General features: G+C 43.0%; 1 protein-coding gene across 2 annotated transcripts in view; it reads right to left on the bottom strand.

Annotated features, from left to right (window-relative positions):
* ANTXR1 (ANTXR cell adhesion molecule 1) overlaps positions 1 to 17,381 on the bottom strand; it is a 181,147-nt gene extending 163,766 nt beyond the window's left edge. For both annotated transcript variants that reach the window (XM_073325259.1, XM_073325260.1), the window contains exons 1-3: positions 16,925 to 17,381; positions 1,487 to 1,558; positions 414 to 485 (exon numbers count right to left, since the gene is read on the bottom strand). In XM_073325259.1, the coding sequence (XP_073181360.1) occupies positions 414 to 485; positions 1,487 to 1,558; positions 16,925 to 17,076 (296 nt within the window). In that variant the 5' untranslated portion in view covers positions 17,077 to 17,381. The remainder of the gene's footprint in view (positions 1 to 413; positions 486 to 1,486; positions 1,559 to 16,924) is intronic.
* Between the last annotated feature and the right edge of the window lie 5,085 nt (positions 17,382 to 22,466).

The following is a 22,466-nucleotide window of genomic DNA, read 5'->3' as shown; positions in this document are numbered from 1 at the left end:
AAGCCAGGTTTCGTAACACAAAGTCAAACCACTGGACAGAAAATGAAGGGGGGAGGGGGGAATTTCCACAGAAAATTTGAAGTTTTTGTCAAAACTAACAACTTCTTCAGGTTTCAGCTGAAAATTCTGGGTTTTTCCAACTTTCTTTTCTCATGAAAAGAATCAAAAATTTTCAAGGAAAGTAGACACTATCGGGGGGGGACGGGACGATGACAATTTTCCATGAAAAACTAGTGTTGATTAAAATTTTCGACCAGTTCTTCCTTTAAGAGCCTAACATACATATCAGATGTTAAGTACAGCCAAGTGATTTAAAGTTATCGAGTCATTTGATATGAAGCCAGAATGCACTAGCCGGGAAAAGTGCAAAAGGAAGGACGTTGCTTTGTGCTATTGCCCCAAATTCTTCTTACCTGTCTTCAGTTAACCTCATTAGAGTTGAGCCTCTAGTTGAGAAAACAATGAATGACATCCTCAGCTGGGGGCTGGAGAAGGAGAACAGACAGAAATGAGAGTGAATGATTTGCAATCCATTTCTCCATTCATTTACCTAGTCAATATTTCTCCTCTCTCTTGCTTTACTCTTCTGGCTCCTCGCAATGACTCTTCACTGTGCCACGGCTCCCCTCCCACCCTTTCTCTGTCTTGTCTTCTTGTAAGACCTTCGGGGCAGGGACTCTCTCTCACTAGATGTATGTACAGCGCCTAGCACAAAGGGGGTGCGATCTTGGTTGGGACCTGTGACTGCTACCATAATAATAATGTAATCATAAGAAGATGAAGGCCTAAACAGAGACGGCTGGAATCAGCAGATGGGAGCCTTATGAAGTCTCATTCCTCCTTGCAAAACCATGGAAATTTCTAAGCAGTTCCCTCTAGAAGTGAATGCCATTCCTCTTTGCATAATTTCCACAATGAGGTTATGCCACAGAAGCAAGTTTGTACACTTCAGTGTCCCCTTACCACTATGTGGAGGAGGGAGGAGATTTGCTTGTGTCTTTTCACTTCTCACATTGGACTCGTGACCCACAGGCTCTCCCCACAGCTACTGCAACATTCAAGGGGTTTGGAAAGACATTGCTCCAGATCACTTTCTGCAAAGACAAACTCCACTCCCCCTCTTCCACCGCATGGCAGCTGAGAGCCTTAGAGGTAGCTTTACCCTCCCCATGGTACCTCCACAGGATGGTATACTCTGGCCCATAGAAATTAGAGATAGAAGTGATTTATTTGCTTATCTAGCCCATCTTCTGGGGCTCAGTGAATTTGCAACAATTGCTGCTCACCTCTGGAGTAATACCATTGAAATCAATGGAGCATCTTGCATAAAAAAAGCAAATAGGACTCAATCCCTTAAAGTGACCGAGGGTCCAACTGTCAGCTGGTATGAATCAGTATACATCCTTATGTACCACGTGGGATCTGACCCCGAGTTCGCAGCTCACATCACCCAGTTGGGTTTATCTGCAAAACCAGCATTTCTTACCTTATGAACTTGTGGGCAAGATGTTCTACAAAAAAATAGATTTCATTCCAGTGGTGCAGGACGCTTCCTGACCTGGGAAAACAATCATTGCAGGAAATATTAGTTTAATTTCATATAGTTAGGCCACGGCTTTATTATTTCCCAGCCTAATGTATTGTTATACATCTGTTTATCTCATCATTTCTTTTACAACTAAAATTACACCTAAACTTCTTCAACCAAAACTCCTTTTTTGGTGTTTCCTTAAAGTGGGGTTAAGGGGAGGTGGGGTGGAAATCGCATCATATCTCAGACACAACTTTGAAACGCGAAGCATATAATTTATACTGAAGTTGAGCATTTGAGGCTGCTTCTTGACAAGAATATATGGCAGCTCTGTTAGACCTTTAACTTGGCAGTAAGCAAATAACCCAGGGTTAGTGCTGATCTATTTCACTGTCAAGTAAAATATTTTGGGTGGATTCCACTGGCTTACTCACTGTGTCATTGTGCCTAGCTTTCAGCTTGAGTGCATTTGGGGAACATAATGCATTTGGAAGGAGGGAAAGATTCCTAAATCTAAACCACTGTTTCCATTGTGCTGGTGACAATGAGAGGTAAAATATCTTAGACCTATAATTCAGCCATAACTGGTTTATTCTCTAGCATTGTGGTAAAAACCTGTAACACACTGCTGGGATACTCAGAGCTTTGGGCCACAGAGTTATCTATCCACCTCAGCAAGAGTGAGTTTTGCTGGAGATTAGACTGTCTGTCAGCTCCCTGCCATACCAGTCTGTCTTCTTCACCAGAAGACTCCTCAAGGCTCTCCTGGCCTAAACCTTACCAAGCAGGTGGCAATCAGTGAATGCCAGCACCCAAGCTCCTCAGAGATTTTTTTTGCAATGCACAGCCCCCGCTGCTGTACATTGACAACAGATACGTGCTCTGTTAAAGAGCCTGTACATCACAGCTTATTAATTTAACAGGGGTAAATACACCCTTCCCTTCAAACACAGCACAGAATTGGTTTATAGTAAAAGTAAATTGAGTTTATTAACAAAAGAGCACGGATTAAGTGATACCAAGTAAAAGAGATAAAGGTAGAGATGGCTGCAAGCAAACAAAAATGAAAACACACATCCAAAAGTCTAAAAATTGAGCTAGCAAGATACGGTCTTTGTTCAAGATGGTTTCTTCTCACCCAGTCTCCTTTCCAGCTTTTTTACTGGCCAGGACCCACCACAGAGATCAAATCACTTTGTTTCTTTGTCTCTGAAGATGAAGGATAAAGATGGAGTCTCTCTTTGCTCCTTATAGTCCCAAAGAGGCTGCCTTTTTCTTACAAGTCAAGAAGGCCTCCTGGGGATTCAGTCTTCTGTCTCTCTCCGGGGTACAGGAGCCATGTTAATTCTCTGTCTCGTGAGTTCAGGAGCAGGATAACCCCCAGTGGTTTAGTCTGAAAGCTTTGGTTACAGCTAACGTGTAAACTGAGGTAAAGCCACTTTCCTTTATCTGGGGTAGACCTGTTTGTCACCTTTACCTACACTAGACTGTCTTGTCTTAAATATGTCCTACTAACATCATACAGAGGGAATTCACAACTTCACATATAATATTAATACATGCATTTTACAGTAATATTAATAACCAGCATGTTATTAGCTTTGATATCATACTTCACAGGACCTATTTCATCAAGATATTATTGCAGTAGTGGGTGGGGTGCGAATATAGGGGTGCCTAGGGTCACACTGATTGGGCCTTAATCCTGCTCCCAGTGAGTTCACAGGGAGATTTGTCATTGATTTTAACTGGATTGGAACTGAGCCAGGAGTTTTCCTTTTTACATTGATAAACAGCAAAAAAGCGAGGTTACTAGAGAATCTATGCAGCAAGTCTGTTTATCAGTCTATGCATAGATTTGTGCAACCCTCACTAACACTGGTGAGCACTGACACAAGTACTCTCCTTGAGTTTACATTGTTTCAGCCTGCTCGGTTGGATTTTTCTTTATTCTGCCGTTACAGTGTCTTATAACAGAAAGAGCAACAATATTCCTGTTAAAGGCTGAGTTGAATATCATCCAAGAGACTAGAAATGTGGAGGTTTGGGACTGGGCGTGGATAAGCTTGTGAAAAAAAGGTAAATGTATCTAACATTTCTCTGTTATGTCTCCTCTCTGGGAAACCAGACTGAGAGCCATAAATGAAATCATCACAACATGCAGAAGCTGGTGCATACAAGTCCGGTCTGGCTGTTAATGACGTGACATCACTTCCCTGACTAAGTGCAATGCAAAGCCAAGCCACAGTGTATGGATTATTCATAGATTTGTTTCATTTTTGTTCACAGCAAGTCAGTAAAAACCTGATTTACTTTCTTGTACTGAGACCCCGAACCATAGCTCTGCTACATGGCTTTGTGCGCTCTTCAGTTTAGTCAATGACACTGCAGTGCTTTCAGGCTTGCATGTAAATTCATAGTTTCAGATGAAACTTGATCATGGGCCCTCTTTCTGCTTTCAATGAAATCACTGGGAGTTTTCCCATTGACTTCCGTGAGATCAGAATTTGGACCCCAATAATAATACCTAGCTCCAATACAATACTTTTCATTGGTACATATCAAAACACTTTACAAAAAAGGGGGGGGTCATTTACAGATGGGGAAACTGAGGCATAGAGAGGCAAAGTGACTTGACCAAGGTCATACAACAGGCCAGTGGCACAGCCAGGAATTGAACCCAGCTCTCCCAAGTCCCAGTTCAGTGCTCTTTCCACTAGGCAACACTCCCTCTCTCTACCAGAATCATCATCTACCGACCATTGTTGCAATCCGGTATTCCTGTGTTCCTATTAGAAGCCTCTGAACTAAACTGGTTTTCACAATTTTTTTCTTAAACACAGTGAGGCAGCTGAAAATGAGAAACAGACACAGAGCCCATACGGTATGTAGGTCGTTATATAAAATGGTGCCATTTTCCATGGCTCAGAGAAGTCCTGGGGTGGTTGTTCTTTTTTTTTTTTTTTTAAGCACAGCATTAGCCAGAACTGAGCTTAAAACCCAGTTGCCTGAGCCAGTTGTATGCCAGCTGCCAGCAAACTACATTCGCTGTTTAAATGTTTGCCTTTGTGATTGTTGTTCCACTGGACTTGGTTTTAAGCGGTTTTGGAAAAGGCAGTTTTCTGTTACGCACTGCTTTTTAAATTCCCCACATAAGCTGCAGTTTCAATTTCACCCTCCCCCCATCCCTTTGGAACAAGAATCCAAACATCTAAAATTACAGCTCTTCTTTTTCCATGAAACCTTCCCACACATACATTCACACACAGGGGAAGAACAGCACAAGGTCCAAGACCAGCAGAGATTTCACATGTGGGTTTAGCAGAGCTTTTTATCCTTCTCTCTATGATGATATTTATAAAAACAACTCACTTGCCCCCTGCAAAAAGAGCCAGATTCTCATCTCAGGTAGGGAAGCGTTAATCCAGAGTCAATCCATTGTCTTCAGCAGAGTTACACCACTGTGAGGTCAGAACTGGTTCCCCAAAATTAAATCTTTTGCATATAACTGACCGCATGCCATTGCCTCTGGTATAGGGCTTCTCAATGGGGGGAGGGTGGGTGCCCCCTGCCCTACTGGGGTAACAAAAACATATTAGGGAGTCTAGTTACTGCTGAAAGGGAGAGGGGTCCCTGCTAGATGGGAAAGGGGTGCTGCATGTATGCGTGTGGCGTCACTATATGGAAAATGTAGTGAATGCTCATTTTACTCCATCATCCTTCTTCTTATACAGTCATTTCTACTTTCAAAACTCTTTACAAGCTCCAAGTAACTAATTGTCATGACACCTCTTGTCTGATAGGTAAGGATTGTTATGCCCATTTTTATAGATGTGGGAAAGACATGGGGATGTTAAGTGACTTGCTTGAAGCCTGAGAGAGAGAGACAGACAGAGAGCAGGTATCCAAACTGGGACTGGAGACCAGTAGTTGCTGGTTTCCCAACCTGTTCTCAGACATTTGACTTATCAAAAAATTCTTTATCTAATGGTAGTAGCAGATCTCTTACCCTCTCTCCGGGCCCTCATTAACTTACACACACAAAGCCAGTACATTACACGGTGCTAGCAAACTCCAATCAAGAGCTATTATACTGTGCATGCATTGAAGAGCTTGTTAATGCTGAACCCACAGTCCCAGACACTAGTACCAAATACTGTAGTTCCACCTTCCTGTATATTATCCAATAGTGTGGCCTCTGGGACTGTGGGTTGCCCAAATGACCCAGTGGAACTGTTTGTTATTGGGTATGCTCTCTTCAGCCAGGCAAACTGGCATCACAACTGTGTCTACAGATGCAACAGCAGCAGCCTCACCAGTGAGAAGATTTTCAGGTCTCCTTCCTGTACATATTGTTCTGTTGTTTGGTTCTCATTTCTGAGCTGTGGTTAGAGCCGGGGACTCAGAGGCCGGTCTCCCAAGTTCTAGTCCAGGTGCTCACAACCGAGGCCAGATTGTCCAGGGAGCTCAGCTCCCATCCAAGCCACTAAAGAAAGATCTGATTTTCCAAAAGCAACCCTCATTGTGGCACTTGCTGCCTGATTGGCAACAGAGCTCAGCACCTAAAGGTACACCCAGAGCTCTTTTGAAAACCTGGCTACTTATTTTGGCACTTAAACAGGACCTGAGCTCATATGAAAATCTAACCACTTAAGTTCTCCATGCCTCCATTTAAAATGGAGATGGGGATGATCACCGGGGCATTGCAAACCTTAATTCATTAATACACATAAAGAGCAGCAATATCTGCAGATGAAAGGCATAGGCCAAGTATTATTTTGTAATGACAATGAAGCCTCTTTGACTATCAACTTCTCAGCGTATGTCTACGCTGCAATTAAAACCCTACAGCTGGCCAATGCCAGCTGACTCAGGTTCGCAGGGCTTGGACTAGGGGCCGTTTAATTGCAGTGTAGACATTCGGGTTCAGGCTGGATCCTGAGCTATAAGACCCTGTGAGGTGGGAGGGTCCCAGAGCTCGGGCTGAAACAGATAAACATCCCCAAAGTCCCAGCCAGCTGGTACGGGCCAGCCCTGGGTGTCTACTTGCAGCGTAGACATACCCTCAGTTATTCAGCCACCCCTGCTTTCCGTTCTTCCTCTTCTCAGCGCTTCTTCATCCTGACATTTAGCCACGGCAAGTCCTACCCTAACAGCTGCATCAGACATGGTTTTATTCGGAGCTGCTTACTTGGCACTGTTTGTCACTTGCTCTTTATCCTCAAAAAAACTCTCAAAAGACAGCAAAATCTGGAATTCAAAGGCTCTCCTTTAGACAAAAGGTCAAATCCTTCAATCCCTGCTTGCGATCTCATCTTGCTCATGCTGAAGGCGATATGACTTTTGCCATTAACTTCAATGGAAGGAGTACCGAGCCTCTTTATTATTATTCTTGCTCTGTGGGGGTGGGGGAAATCTCATTGACATCAATGGAAGCTTTGCCTGAGTAAGGACCCGATGTCTCTGAAAGGATCCCTCGAATCTAATAAAAGAACACAGGAATAGCCAGAGCAGTGAGTGGTTTTGGCTTTTGCTTCAGAAACATACGTCAAACTAGGAAGGGTTCACAAGATCTGTGTCCCATTTAGCTGATCCCCCCCAGACTTTCAGGAGGTTCAGATATTTGGTTCCAGTTTCACTCATATCAAATAGAGAAGAGCGTGGTTTTGCTCTTGCAAGCTCAAAACCTGGTGCAGTTTGGATCCATGTCTCAAATTTAACCAGTGGGCAGTCATGAAAAAAATAACAAACCCCAAACCCAACAACTGTTATAATCAACCATAACAGCACAAAATGCTATAGCTTACGATCACATTACTAGCAGTCTTTTGCACCATTGCTGCAAAATGCTATAATAATTTTTAAGTACCAATCAGTAAGTTGTCTGAATGGGATAAGCATTTCTATAAAGCCTAACTGTATAAAACAAAACATCTGAATTTGTTATGTTTATAACTGTAGATCTAGCAAGAAGAACAAAATGATCAACCAGCCAACATGATGCAACCTTATGGCTTGTACAGTATGTGTGCAGAACAGCTAAGAAATATCATCATGAGAGTGCCAGGAACGCTCTTTACTGCAGAAAAAATGCATACTTGGAGTAGACTTAAACCATTATGCCTGTAGCAAGTAGGTAAATTCCACTCTCAGTGACAACAGCATTTGGTAAATCCAAATGAAGTCCATGGGAGGCTAGAAGATTTACACTGGTATAAATGAGTACCAGATCTGGCTCAGAGTTTCTATCATTGCTCAGTAATGCCCTGATTCAGGAAAGCAATTCAGCATGTTCTTTAGTCCAATGGACTTTACTATTTAAAAGTATGCTTAAAGTTAAATATGTGCTGGAGTGTTTTCCTGAATTGGGGCCAAATTATTATTCATGCTCTTTACGTCAATGTCACCCTGCCATCCACAGTGTCCAATTCCAATGACACTTGTTTACACTTCCAATGACACTTGTTTACACTTCCACTGGTTTTCCAATGATGCCAGTGGAGTTACACCAGTGTATGTGAGAACAGAATCAGGCCCATGGACTTCATGCAATCAGGGGCCCCTTTTGGCCTTGGAATCTATGAATCTAAGCTCATATCTACTTGTATGTATATGCCCACAGCAGACAAAACAAAATAAAGAAAGGTGCTTGGTTTAGAGATTGATGGAGGTCAGATTCTTCTCTCAGTTATGCCCGTGCAAGTTTGGAGTCACTCCGCTTCATTCCATGGCTGTCAATGAGAACTGAATTTGGCCCAGGAAATTTTGTTGCAGCATCTTACTGCGCTCTTTAGAAATCAGTATGGTTTATTGGAAGAGCCAGCCGCTTCATTCCATCTTCCCAAGTATTGCATGAGACATTTGGAAAAAGCCAACAGGCTTGGACATACCCCATCACTGTTAGCAAAGTGATTTAACTCTATTGTTTAAGCTGCACTTAACACGAGGCCACTCACTAATAAAGACCAGCCATTAAATATTGTGTGATCTGTGTGATCCGGGCTTGCTCGAGTGCAACTAGAACAGAGTTCAGTCCTTATGACTCAATGCAGTCCAAGTCGAAGAGGACAAGAATTCCACTGAAGTCAGTTCGCCTGTGATTATGTCACAGCTGCCATCATGTTTGACATCAGGAATTGAACTGCAGGTCTCCAGAGCTAACTGCAAATGTCTTTACAGTTTGAGTCAAAGAATCAGGCTCATTAGTAGTGAATCAGTTACAATCCCTGATCCTTTGTAGACCAGGCAACAGACACTACCAATCCCTGGCACACCCACACCTTGAATTCTGCCTGCAGTTCTGGTTGCCCCAGCTCTAAAAAAGATATATTAGAATGGGAAAACATACAGAGAAGGGCAACAAAAATGATTAAGGGCATGGAACAGCTTCCATATGAGATGAGATTACAAAGCCTGGGACTTCTCAGCTTGAAAAAAGAGACAATTAAGGGGGGATGTGACAGAGATGTCTAAAATCATGAATGATTTGGAGAATGTGAATAAGGAAGTGTTATTTACTCTTCACATAACACAAGAACCAGGGGCCATGCGGCAAAATTAATAGGCAGCAGGTTTAAAATAAACAAACAGAAGTACTTCTTCACACAATGCAGTCTGTGGAACTAGTTGCCAGGGGATGTTGTGAAGGACAAAACTATAATGAAGGTCAAAAAAGAACGAGGTAAGTTCACGGAGGATAGGTCTGTCAATGGCTATTAGCCAAGATAGTCAGAGATAGAACCCCATACTCTGGGTGTCCCTAGCCTCTGTTTGCCAGAAGCTGGGGGTGGATAACAGAGATGGATCACTTGATGATGACCTGTTTTGTTCATTCCCTCTGAAGCACCTGGCATTGGCCACTGTTGGAAGACAGGAACTGGACTAGGTGGACCATTGGTCAGTAGGGCCATACTTATGTTACATTTATCCACAGAACAGGTTCAGAGACAGCTGAACTACAAGCTTCTCCACAGTCCTGACAACACACCTTACACCTCATGTTAAAGAAACACACCTAATGGGGAGCAAGCAGGAAGCTCAGCCTATATGCCTTGGTCACCCTAGTGAGACAACCAACAGCTGTGCCAACTGTGTGTGGTAGACACCAGACCATTACAAACTGGATTGAGACCTTTCACAATGGTCACCAGCCATCAGACAGTAAAAAAGCTTTTGTCTCAAGTGACCTGGGACAGATTTGGACTGGTTCCATAGAGGCAAAAGTGTCTTCATTCCACAGAGCCTGTATCTCTGCTGACTAAAACAGCTAGAATAATACTCTCTGTTCCAGAAAGTTCTGTGGCTGGTTTTTGCTAAAGCTTTGGTTTCTCCCATGGGAAGAATCACCCCCCTCCCCACAGGAAGGGGTTCCTGGAGGACAGTCTTGTCTCTTGTGTGATGTCAAATGCTTCTTATTTTTGTCTGCTTCCCGTCACTTGGGGAGCTCCATTTCCCCCTTTACTTATACTGGTGCAAATGAGGAGTTACAGGAGTTATTTAAGTCAACGGAGTTACACCAAGTAACACTAGTATAAGGGAAAGAAAGATCTAGCCCTTTATTTGTTAAATGTACTTTTAACGGTGGGAGTTCATTTCAATGCGGTTTGTTAAAAATAGAATAACTGGCTGGACGGACAATGAAAGGATCACAGGAAATGGCTCAGATTACTTGCCTCCCTTCACCGCTGTTCTATTACTGCCTGATTTTTCATCTGGCTCATGCCAATTTTTGCATGCGCACACCTGTTTGCATTGTGACAAAGTGCCTCCTCTACCTTGGTGGGTCTTGCACTTATTGGCGGATTTGCTCACCTTGGAGCTTCACAGCAGCCCTCAGTTTGGCCGTTTTCATGAACCCACAGTCCAGGTCGACTCCTCCTGCGTCTGACCAGGAGTTGGGAGGATTTGGGGGGACCCCGGGCCCGCCCTCTACTCCGGGTTCCAGCCCAGGGCCCTGTGGAATGCAGCTGTCTCGAGTGCCTCCTGGAACAGCTGTGCGACAGCTACAACTCCCTGGGCTACTTCCCCATGGCCTCCTCCCAACGCCTTCTTTATCCTCACCACAGGACCTTCCTCCTGGTGTCTGATAATGCTTGTACTCCTCAGTCCTCCAACAGTCTGCATTCTCACTCTCAGCTCCTAGCACCTCTTGCTCCCAGCTCCTTACCTGCACACCACAAACTGAAGTGAGCTCCTTTTTAAAACCCAGGTGTCCTGATCAGCCTGCCTTAATTGATTCTAGCAGCTTCTTGATTGGCTGCAGGTGTTCTAATCAGTCTGTCTTAATTGTCTCCAGAAGGTTCCTGATTGTTCTGGAACCTTTCTTGTTATCTTACCCAGGGAAAAGGGACCTACTTAACCTGGGGCTAATATATCTGCCTTCTATTACTCTCCTGTAGCCATCTGGCCCGACGCTGTCACAGCATGCATTCACCGACAAATCAGTTTCATGCATTTGTTTGTGTGGGGGGGGGATGTAAAATGCCTGCTGTTCTGAGAATCCCTTTGAAAATAAGGCCTTTAACCTTGGGCTTGTAAATGACACAGAAAATATTAGTGCCAGCTTTTATTATTTACCTCTCTAATTGCCAGTGTTCAAGTGGCTGGTACCCAGGTAGTCTGGTGCTGGACATATTGTAAATAGGATGGATAGATGCATTTGTCAATCATATGCTGCAAAACTTTTCTAGGTTTGTTAGATAACAGTGAATGGCACAAACCAACAGAAAGAATGGTCTGGCCTATCATGCTGACCAATATCTTCTCATTGTTTCCTTGTGCTCCCCTAGCTGCCTGTAGCCTCCTGTTGTCTCTTATCTTAGACTTAGATTGTAAGCTGTTTGGAGCAGGGAGCATCTTTTTGTTGTGTTTGTACAGCACCTAGCACAATGGCCCACGACTGAGTCTCCTAGGCATTACTGCAATTCAAATAATAAAAAGGTGACGTGCCACAAGAATTCAGCTCTCCCAACAACTAATTCACACAAACATCCAAAACTACACCCAGCTTCTTTATTTCCATAACACTCTGGTCCAACATAATGAGATACCAGGAGAAATTTCTTCATGAGTTCCACTAAAGCATGATCTAATTAATTAATCCAAAAAGAAATACAGTACAATCTAAAAATACCAGTGTTAAAGAACATTAGCCCCCTCTAACTGCACCGAGCAGCAATGCAGTTTATGCTGTATAATCAAAAATATCTGCCTCCGGGTACATTTTGCCAATAACCCCTTAAAACCAGGGATGAAAAGAAGTTCCTGTTACTTGCACACATCTGTGGAAAACATTCTGAAGTCAGAGAAATCTCTGATTGGTTGAGCATGTTGTCAAACAGTAAACCAGCCAGTCCAAAAATTCCCTTTTTTTCTATCCAAATAGTTGTTCTCACTGATGGTACCTGTTGGAATGAGCACTGCATACTATATGGTGATAGTATGTACTTGCAGGCCTGGGATAACTTCATATTTCTTACCTAGGAAACCCCTCTCAACAACGAAACCAGAAGAAAAGGTATAGATTGAGATTGTCAAAAAACGTCTCGGGGATTTAAACCCAGGTCCTGTATTAAAACTAATGGAATATCTGGATATAAATACCCTAAAGCAGCTTTAAAAACTTCAGCTCAGGTGATTACAGGGCTCAGACCCCATTGGCAATGAACATCTCAGGCAATATTGAAGGTCCTGATTTCAGATATTGATCTTTTTCGCTGCAGAAGTACAAATATCAGGATTAAAATAAACCACAATGGAAAGTCATTTGTTTCTCTCACTGGACCAAAGCTTGAGTTCCTAATGCAAAGCCTAGCCTCCTTTCTCAGGCAATATTACAAGTGGCTACATCCTAGGTGGTTCTCAGCATCCAGAATATCCACTGATGTCTCAGGAGAGTGCCCTTTGAAATCAACAGGAGTTTTGACTAAGTGAATTCAAACCCAACACTCAGATCTGTAACCTAAGGGATCTTTGACTCCTCTCTTGCGCTGCACATCCAGACTGTATCCAGATGTTGCTGCTTCTTCTGTAACATTTCTAAGATCAATTCTTTGCGTGCTGTTCAGAGAGTCAAAACTCTTATCCAAGCCTTCCTCATCTCCTGTCTTGATTATCATAAACAACTCTTCTCTAGCATACAGGACATCCCATTGTACCCCTTCGGTGCACACAAAACCCAGCTAATAAGGTTGTCTTTTTTTCCTGTCATTCTAACCACCTAATCCAAAACCCACTGGGAATCTTTCCATTGACTTCAAATCTCTCCATTGTCTCCTTCTTTTTCAACACAAACTCAAGCTTGAACTTGGTTCCTTGTTCAAGCTTCATTCATCTTCAAGACCCTTCACAACTTTTCCTTCTGTCTTATTTCCCCTATTTCAACCTGGATCCTCTTCTCCATTGGTAGTGATAACGGTCATCTGCCTGTTTGCTTGCTTCCCACCTGGACCTTCTTCCACAGTGCCCCTTATGCATGGAATGCCACCCCTCATCTCTTCTGTGCTACCCTCTTCACCTTTAAATCTCTTCTTGAGACCGGTTTCTGCAAGATGCCTATAAGAAATCCAGCACTGGCAATTGATGAGTCTCATGATATTCGGTGTTTTACTTAGATACAAGTGAATACAGGAGCACCTCAGCTGTGTTGTTGTTTGTTAAATAATTTTCCAGACCTCCTGGTTACAGAGAAAAGTTTGAAAATGTGACCTGATTAGAACTCTAAAGGCTCAAACACCAGAAGAAACGTGTAAGAGTTTGTAGGATTGGGGCTTTAGATTGTAAACTTAACTAAGAAAAAATTGATTGGACATTTATATAGAGATCATGAATATTCTGAGTGTTCATAATTATCATCATCATCATTTTGGAAGGGATATTAAACTTCAGATCACCAGCCCATCTCTAACTACCAGAGATCAGGATGAGACGTAATGCAAGGGGGTAGATTATCCCACATCTGCTACTGTGGGGTTCTCACTTCTTCCTCTACCGCATCTGTTGTTGGTCACTGGCAGAGACAGGAGACTAGGTCTGCCAATTCCTTGCTTTCTTAACTCTTCAAGGCAGGAAGCATGTTTTCATGTGGGTTTGTACAACGTCCAGAACAATGGGGAACAGTTCCTGATTGTACTTCTAAGTGCACCCGGATGTGAATAGCAATGAGATCAGGATCTGCTTCACTGTCTTCATTTGGATCTGCCTTAAAAATAATTAAAGCCCCAGTGATAAAGGACCCTTATCAGGAACGGGAAAGAGTTTCATTCTGAGACATGGAATGTTAATTTTGATGATGGAAGAGATCCATTAAAATATTAAGCAACCTACTTTCAAGGATGAAAGAAATAATATTAAAAAAAATAAACACAGCCCTGGAAGTCAAGCAATGCTGGAGCCCTCTCCTGACTCCTCTGCCTCAGTGCCTAATTCGATTTATTTCAGAGTAGCAGCCGCGTTAGTCTGTATCCGCAAAAAGAAAAGGAGGACTTGTGGCACCTGAGAGACTAACCAATTTATTTGAGCAGAAGCTTAGATTTAGTATCCATTTAAATCCATGTCATGCCCTTTAACCATGCTACTTGTACAACATGGCACGGCTGTTGTCGGTACTGCATGCAGAATCTCATGTCAGAACCCCGACTGGCTCTCAGAGCTTCCCTCAGGCTACAGCAAAAAAAAAAAATATTTACAATAAGCATTGAAAAAAAAGGCCATTGCAGACTATACTCAGAATCTGTGCCATCATGCCTTGTCCTTACACAGGGGGCTCTGCATTATTGTTATGGAGTCCCGGCTACCCACTTGATACACTGTTCAACTGAACGTGTTCCCCCAGACCATGTACAAGAGAAGCATCCAGGCTGCAGACAGAATGGTCTGAAACCCTGCATGCAAATTGACCATTTCACATGGTGGCCAGAGGGACACAGAAAGCCAATCGTTCAACCGATCAAGAATAATCCCAGTATTCTCCTTCTGTCTTTATGCCCCAGAATGATAACATGAGAGTAGGAAACTGATTGACTGCCTAAGACATGTGGGGTGACCCTGCTAGGGAATCACTGAGGCCAGTTGTTATTCCCCCATGCATCCTAAGATAGTGTGGAATGGTTTCCTATAATTTTGGCAGCGATGGATACCTGGTGAAAGCCCATCCTTCTGAGATCTCCCAGCCCCCTTCCCCCCCACCCCCACCGGGCCACATGACCTTGTGTTGCTAAACCCTGTCCGGAAGCTGAATAAGAACGACCCTGCAATCACCAGGATGAAGAAAAGATGCCATTTTAAAAGGTGCCCTCCCCACGCCAAACAAAACGACGCCTAGACACCGCTGTCAGGGTAACGTGTTAACTGAGGAGTAGACCGTGGGTTCACCAGGTACACCACAGATCACTGCTCAGCCACGCAAACATATATGGGCAATTAACCTGATAGGATGAGAACAGGCAGCATATGAACATGGGGTCAAATTCAGACCCATTGTGCCTGACAGCAACTCCACAGAAGTTGATGGAATTGCATCCACTTATATCAGGGCTGATGGGGACCAGATCACCCATTTTTTGGAAAACATAAAGAAGGTATAAAGGAGGTGGTAGCTTTGGTCATTTCTTGCTACTCTCTATCTAAGGTGTTTGGATGGCCCACTCCTGCAGAGTGCTGAGCACCCTTTGTGAGGTGCTGATCACACCCATCTCCCCAGAGGTGCTCAGTTTCTTGCAAGATCAGGTCCACAGAGCATCCAACATGGTAGTATATAAGCACTGTGAACCTGCTCCAAAGCCCATGGACATTTTTCAGTGGGTTTTGAATCAGGCCCTATCTGTGACCCTTTCTACATTAAAGAATTTCGCATCAGCGAAAAACCCAAATGTAGAGAAGCTGCACCAGTGCAAAATGAGGCTTACAGAAGAGTAACATGAACCAGAGATATACATGTACTGGTGCAGCATTTCTACCTTTGGGGTTTCTACTGGCTGAGCAAATTTTCACTTTTCCACCCAAGTTCACAATCCTCTGAGCAAGTCTAGCAGGTTACGCTTTTTGTGTCATAAGAGGATGCCTTCGATTTAGATGAATGTCTATGAAAATTAAACTAACTCAGAGGTATAACAAAGCATATCTTCATAGAGGGGAAAAACCTCCAGCCACCTCAACTTTAACTTTAGGGGAAACTTAGTGTATGTAAGTAATCTGCAATAGAAAACATACTCAACTTTTTTTTTTAAAGCATTGCTATGAAATCTGGTGATAAAAGGAACTATTCCAAATGGCAGAACTGAGTGACCAAAGTAATAAAAAGCTGTAGGTCGGAAGAACTTTTTCGTTGGATGAAGTAAAATGAAAATAAATCACTTTTCCCATGAGTATTCAACATTCTGGTTTTCCTAAATAGCCAGTGTATTTACCTTTTTTTAAAATCAAGTATCTTGCTGCATAACTAACTGTAATTCAGAATGGGCTTTTGTACTAATGGAATCTGGGAGCCACTGCAAAATACAGATGGGGTTAACTAGTTTCTTTTCCACACTTTTTTGGAGAGCTTCCTATCTTTTCAACTTGTATATAGTACAATTTGAAGGCCTTTAAATTACAGCAAGAAGCCACCAATGCAAAAACAATGATGCATCATGTGAGTGGTAAATAACATGAGTAAGCATTTATCCTCACTGTATACTAATGGTTAGTTAAGCAGTAAAAATACGCATTTCATTAACTGGGAACAAAGAAAATCTGACTGAGAGCTGAGAAAAACTGGCCAACTTTAAAAAAATGCCTTAAGAAAGTCTATACATTTTCCATCACAGTGAACAAAATCAGATTTTCTTTGAAACAGAGTATTCAGCCCTTAAAGAGCTGTTTTTTGTCAGCTAGTCACTTAAACTGGAACATTTGGATCTAATGGGGAAAATGGTTGAACAGTAACACTTCAGGCAGACTGGTATTTCCTCTGAAAGAGGTGAGCTAAAAATTAATGCCTCTGGTAACATTCCCCAGCCATCTCCTTTTAGAAGTGCCTCAACCTTTGCAGGTCAGAGAAAAAGCAGATACAACCAGGTTTTTCTCCCTCCCTCCCTCCCTCCCATCCTTCCCCACTGCCAATGTTAAGACACTGTAAAGTATCCACTATAGCATCTACACTAGTCACAATAAGAAAACATTTCAATTCACAAAGCCGGGCAAATCTATGATATATATCATTGCAGAATAACATATTGTAGCTACTGTAGAGGTTACCAAAACAAAAATAAAGCCATAACTGTAGGACCTTTTTCAGGTCCCTTGGAGACATGATGTCTTTTATAAACCCTAAGTCAAACCTCTTTTAAGTGCTAATTGATCAAATTTCCGTGCCTTGGTGAAGGATTCATCTAAAACAAAAACAAACCAACTTACTTGTCCAAAATGAAGTACAAATCAAATCCACCATAACAAGCAGGACCTCCATTCTCTTTATTTCCACCTTGTCCATCACAGGCTAACACAAACGTTGCGAAGAAGAGAAATCTGAAGCCGAATCTCAAGACTCTTTGCTTTGCAATGGCCATTGTATCCAGAAAGGGGGAAAAAAAGTTCTCTTCTTCCAAAGCTCCCTTATTTCACAGCCTTCTCCAAAAATGCCATTCAGTGCCTTTGAAATGTATATACATATATTTTGCTCCTTAAACTTCACTTGCAGCAATTGTCCTTTGAAATTGCAAGACTTTTTCCCCTTGTTTCCCCTGCAGTTCTGTTTCTTGGTTTCAGATTTCAAGATGCACAATACTGTATTTGGCTTTTTTTATTTAAAGGGACTTCTCCGTCACTCTCTCATGCAGCTCTCTGAAAGCAGTATCATTGTTTTGCTACAGGAGAAACTACTTCCTGACAATTCTTGCTTTGCCCCAGATTTCAGAGAATATGAGAAGGGTTTGGAGTGTTTCCTCTTAATTATTATTGTTATTGTGGGTGGTGGGTTTTGTTTTTTCTTACAAAAGAAAGTTCAGAGAATGCCATCTTGTGGTGAAGTCCTGACGAAACAGACTGGAGCTTCTGAAATGATATTAATTAGAACACTCATGCCCGGAGCTTACAAAGTGCATGGTGCAGCAATTTTGGTTGTATACATGTGATCCTTCTTGCATACGTTCATTCACAGGCACACATGGGACTACTCACTTACATAACATAACACACACACACACGTGTTTGGTGTTTGCCATCCATTTAGATAGGGGTCTGAATTCTGCTCTCAGACACATAAGTGTAAATCCAGATTTCAGAGTAACAGCCGTGTTAGTCTGTATTCGCAAAAAGAAAAGGAGTACTTGTGGCACCTTAGAGACTAACCAATTTATTTGAGCATGAGCTTTCGTGAGCTACAGCTGAAGTGAGCTGTAGCTCATGAAAGCTCATGCTCAAATAAATTGGTTAGTCTCTAAGGTGCCACAAGTACTCCTTTTCTTTTTGTAAATCCAGAGTTACTCTGGACTTACAGCAGCAGTAAATGAGAGTGGAGTTTGGCCCAGTGTATTTTTCTAGTCGTTAAACATGCAGTTTATTTATTAAGCACACTTATCTCCCTACCTAATCAAGGAGGTGCCTTTCCAGAATTTCCCTTAATAAGCTCATTTCAGCACCTGAGGCTACAGCATTTCTCCTGCCTAGCTGATTAGCCAAGAAAACTCAGCAAGGTTCTGTAGTCCCACTCATTCTTTGCTACAAAATGGTTTCTTGGAATCTGCAAAGGCAGTCTGTGGGTTTAGACAGGTGAATCCTCTCTGAGCCCGTCTGTGTTCTTGTATGCTAGGGAAAATTGTCACTGTCAGAGTACAGGGTGCTGAGCCGCCACTGGGAATAATGAGTGAATCTAGCAACGCAGCAAGGTAATTTATGAACCCCCATCTACCAAATTCCTCTCAAGAATTAGCAAAGCAGCAGCCATGCAGCTGAACCTTGTGGGCTAATTAATCAACCTGGCTGGGCAGCTTCAGGCATCTGTAATGAGCTCATTAAGGAGAGGGACATAAGGGAGTTTGCCTGGTTTTAAATAAGGGAGATAGGTGGGGTGGAGGAGTATTATGAAGGAACTAAGGTAGCCTGTGGGATTATTACGCTTGTGTGTTATGCTATTGTTTAAACATCAGCTAAGCCTGGTTATACCACAGACATTGTAATAGCTTTGCACGTCATTAGTAGTAGAGCCAACTCTAAGCGTTCAAAAATCATGAGGTGTGGGTTTTTTGAATAATACCTTGTGGGGCCTTTTTATTTCACCTTGATTTCTAAGCCTTTTAGCTGTGTGGGGACTGGCTTTTAAACTGTTTCTCTGCAGCAAAGAGGGACAGACCCGTTCCTTATTTTTAAATGAAAGTGGAGATTCTCATATAAATATCTTGACTCTCGGAGTTGGGGTTTAAAGGAAAAAACCTCAATAATCAAGGAAATTGCAAAAGTTGGCAATGCTGGGTTAAGAGAGAACAACAGGCACCTACGTCTGGATCCTAATATTCACAGAATATGTCACCCCTTGAATCTGGGTGTCCTCCCCATTAACGTACTAGTCTAAATGCTTCCAGAACCTGCTCCGCATGTACATGAGGCCTGCCCTCCTCTCACCTTGACTTTGCGCCGTCCCTGACTCCCTACTCCACTTCCAGTGTGGGGGAAGGTTAACAAGCAAGCCCTACTGTCCCACAGTCCTTGAGGAATAACCGTGCACACCCCAGGGGAACTGTGCAGTGCTAGGGGAGAATGGCTTTTTTCTCACCCGCTGCTATGGCTGCCATGGCTGGATTTGAGACTGAGATGGTACTATTTGTGGGAAAGAGGGAAATCTCTTCTGGGTAGTTCTGTGCTCACCCAGCTGTGGTCTAGGGAGGCCTGTGCTGGGAATCAGGAGAGCAGAGTTCTATTCCTGACCACACCGAAGGCTTCCTAGCTGGCAGCAGATCAACCTATAGTTAAGTGGCTAGGGCATCAGCATTGGATTCAGGGGACTTGTGCACTCTTCCCATCTCCGGCAGTGAGCTGCTGGGGAAGTCTGGGCGTATCACTTCCCTGCTTTCAGATTCCCCATTTGTAAAGTGGGAGTAATGATACTGATCTCCTTTGTAAAGCTCTTAGCGATCTAAAAATAAAAAGAACTAGGATTATTAAGGTTGGGCTTTTAAACCCATATCTCAGCAGCTAAATAAATGTCTTCACCCACCTTGTCTCTCTAATATCCTGGACCCTACATGGCTACAACAACACTGATTTCCAGAGCCATTGAGCTCTCAACAGATCTCATTTAAGCTAGTTATTATTTTTTCACCAATCTGAATCCTTCCAGTGCCATCAGACATTGCTTAGGGCACGTACAAGGCTACACCATCCCTGTCTATCCTGGGTCATTCTGCATGTCCTCTGTGTTGTTAAGTCCCATGAGTTTTTCTTTTCTAAGTACTTTTCAGTGTCGGGATTCTTTCACCCAACCCCTTTTACATGTTCCTCCAGCTCCCAATGGCACACCTGCCATTGCAGATGATTTGGTTTTGTTCTTAACACATGTCCCAAATATGTCCATCTTCTCTTCTGGAGAACTTTAGAGAGAAGGAATTGGTGAACTCTTTGATAAATCTCAGGATTTCTTTTCAATGTAATCCATCGGATATCTAGTATTTTCTTTAGGCATTTGCTTTCAAAGACATTGAGATGTCAGCCTGTACCTATGATGGATTCCCAGGTTTCACAGCAATGTGTTAAGGTAGAAATAACATTTGAGTTGAAGATTAAAAGACTTGGCTTTAAGTTGTAGATTTTCAATGATCAGATATTGTTTAAGCCATGTGTGGCATTTTGGCTGCTTCAATACTCTGCAGCCACAATAACCGCTGGGTGCTGGGGAGCACAGATATAGCTCCTGTAACAAGGGTACATGGACATACAGAGCAGAAAGGACCTTGCATTTGAAAGTCTCACCTGGGGGACCCCTTCTAAATCTAATAAACACACACTTGAGTGACTTCCACTGTCAGGCTGATTTTGAAAACACACCGGGCAGCTGTGTAAAAGGCTGGTGCACATGTGTAGGTGCAGTACCATGTTGGAGAGGGAGACCTGGCTCGTGCATGAGTTTAGACATTTGATGAAGAAAATGATCTGAATATAGGAAACAAAAATTCCTCTAAGTGGGAAGGGTGAAAAAAAAATCCCTTGTCTGGAAATTTGCAGGCTTTAATTGACGAGCTTTGGCCAGATTCTGGTCTTACGGCCACCACCGTAACTTCACCAGAGTTAGAAGAACAGCTCCAGACTTGCGCCATCATGACTGCAGTTGGAATCCAGCCCTCAGCCTGTAACCTGCATCCAGCTCAAAGTGAAAAGCAAAACTGAAAAAAAAATTATGTATATTTAGATTCGTTTCCAGATGGCCCTGAGATGAAAAAAAGCAAGCAACAAAAATCCTGAAAGAGCCTCAGGAAAATAAATTTGGCCATAAGTGCTAAGCTAGCAGAGAAAAAAGAGGGGAAAGGCAGGGAATCATATTCCCTATATGCAGCTTTGGATTCAGGCTGACTGTCGGCTCAATATGGCTTGGGAAAAAGCCAGTGAATAAGGCATCTGAGAAAGCTTGGAGCAGTGAGCGAGAAGGGGAGAGCAGCTGATAAAGTGAAAAGCAGTTCCTACTGTGCCTTGGCTTTGGGCTTTCTTCCTTTAGGGCTATTTCTCATCCATTTGTTCCTCTCTGCGAGCCTGCTTTTCCCTTGTGGTCAGGTGACCGTGGCAAGATGATGGTGCCTACAAAAAGAAGCCCTAGCTCTTTTACAGATTCTGGCAACCATGTCCGGGGCGGGAGGTAAGGGGGCAGGATGTCAGAATTTCCACCTCTCTCTGTCCCTCACTCACTCTACAAAACGTTGTAGAAAAGCACAGTAGAGCTTTGTGTTAAAGACCTAATAATTTTTGGAAAGTGGATTTCATGGGCTGCGGTATGTGTGTGCGTGAGACAGAGAGAGAATTAACACATATTAACTGTTGCACTGCTGTATGTAATTATACTACAGCTGTTACCGCTTGTGTGTGAAGATCATTTCTATGTGTAAATGATGGGGGGGGGAGAGGCTGCCTGTCTTCCCCTCCCTGGTCTTATTATCTCCCCATTGTTCTGGTCATGAGAGCCCTCTGAAATTTAGAGCCCTAATGTCATTGGTTTTGCCCGTCTCTTACCAGGAATGTTTTCTTTTATGAAGTGAGATGTGCAGTGAGCATATTACCCTGTTCTCATGGGAATTCTCATACACAGCATTGTGGGAAGCTTGTGAGCATACAGCACACTAAATGGCTGTGCACTAAGTTGCCATATGGACCCTGCTGATGTGCACTAAAAAGTTCCGCAGTGGGTTTATCACGAGAGATGTTAGGCACAGTAGCAGCAAAAATTTAACAAACCCTTATTAATTATTTGAAAAAACAGTCCTCGAATGACTGTGTTCAGTCTTGGCTTTAAGCTTCAGTCTATCCTTTGTGGTTAAATTAATATTATTCATTTTATTTATAAAGTCTCTAACACATGCTGAGCTAAAGAGACCAGGTAAAATCCGGACTCCATGAAAGTCAATGTCAAAACTCCCATTGACGTCAACGGGGCCAAGATTTCACCCACAGTCCCCACCTCAAGAAACGTATGCTAGACCTGGACTGTATGGAAACCATGAAATTAGCTCAATGCCACTATTTTTCAGTGCCTTCAGTCCACCATTTTAGATTGGGTCTCCGCCGGCACCATTAGAGCAGAAGAAAGAGCCAGTACCATCATTGCTTGGAAGACGAGCAGCTGGGGTCTTAGCTGGGAGGTGGAAGCGGGCCTCTGCACATGCCGGAAAAGACCACAACTGCACGGTCTTGTCACCTTCCTTTCGTACGGATTCTTTCCCTAGCCTGCAACAGTGTCATGTCAGAGCAGCAGTCTCGCGGG

Source organism: Lepidochelys kempii, chromosome 26, assembly GCF_965140265.1.
Source record: "Lepidochelys kempii isolate rLepKem1 chromosome 26, rLepKem1.hap2, whole genome shotgun sequence".
Lineage (NCBI taxonomy): Eukaryota > Metazoa > Chordata > Testudines > Cheloniidae > Lepidochelys > Lepidochelys kempii.
Note: the sequence above shows the minus strand (reverse complement) of the source record. Positions and strands in the feature narration are given on the sequence as shown.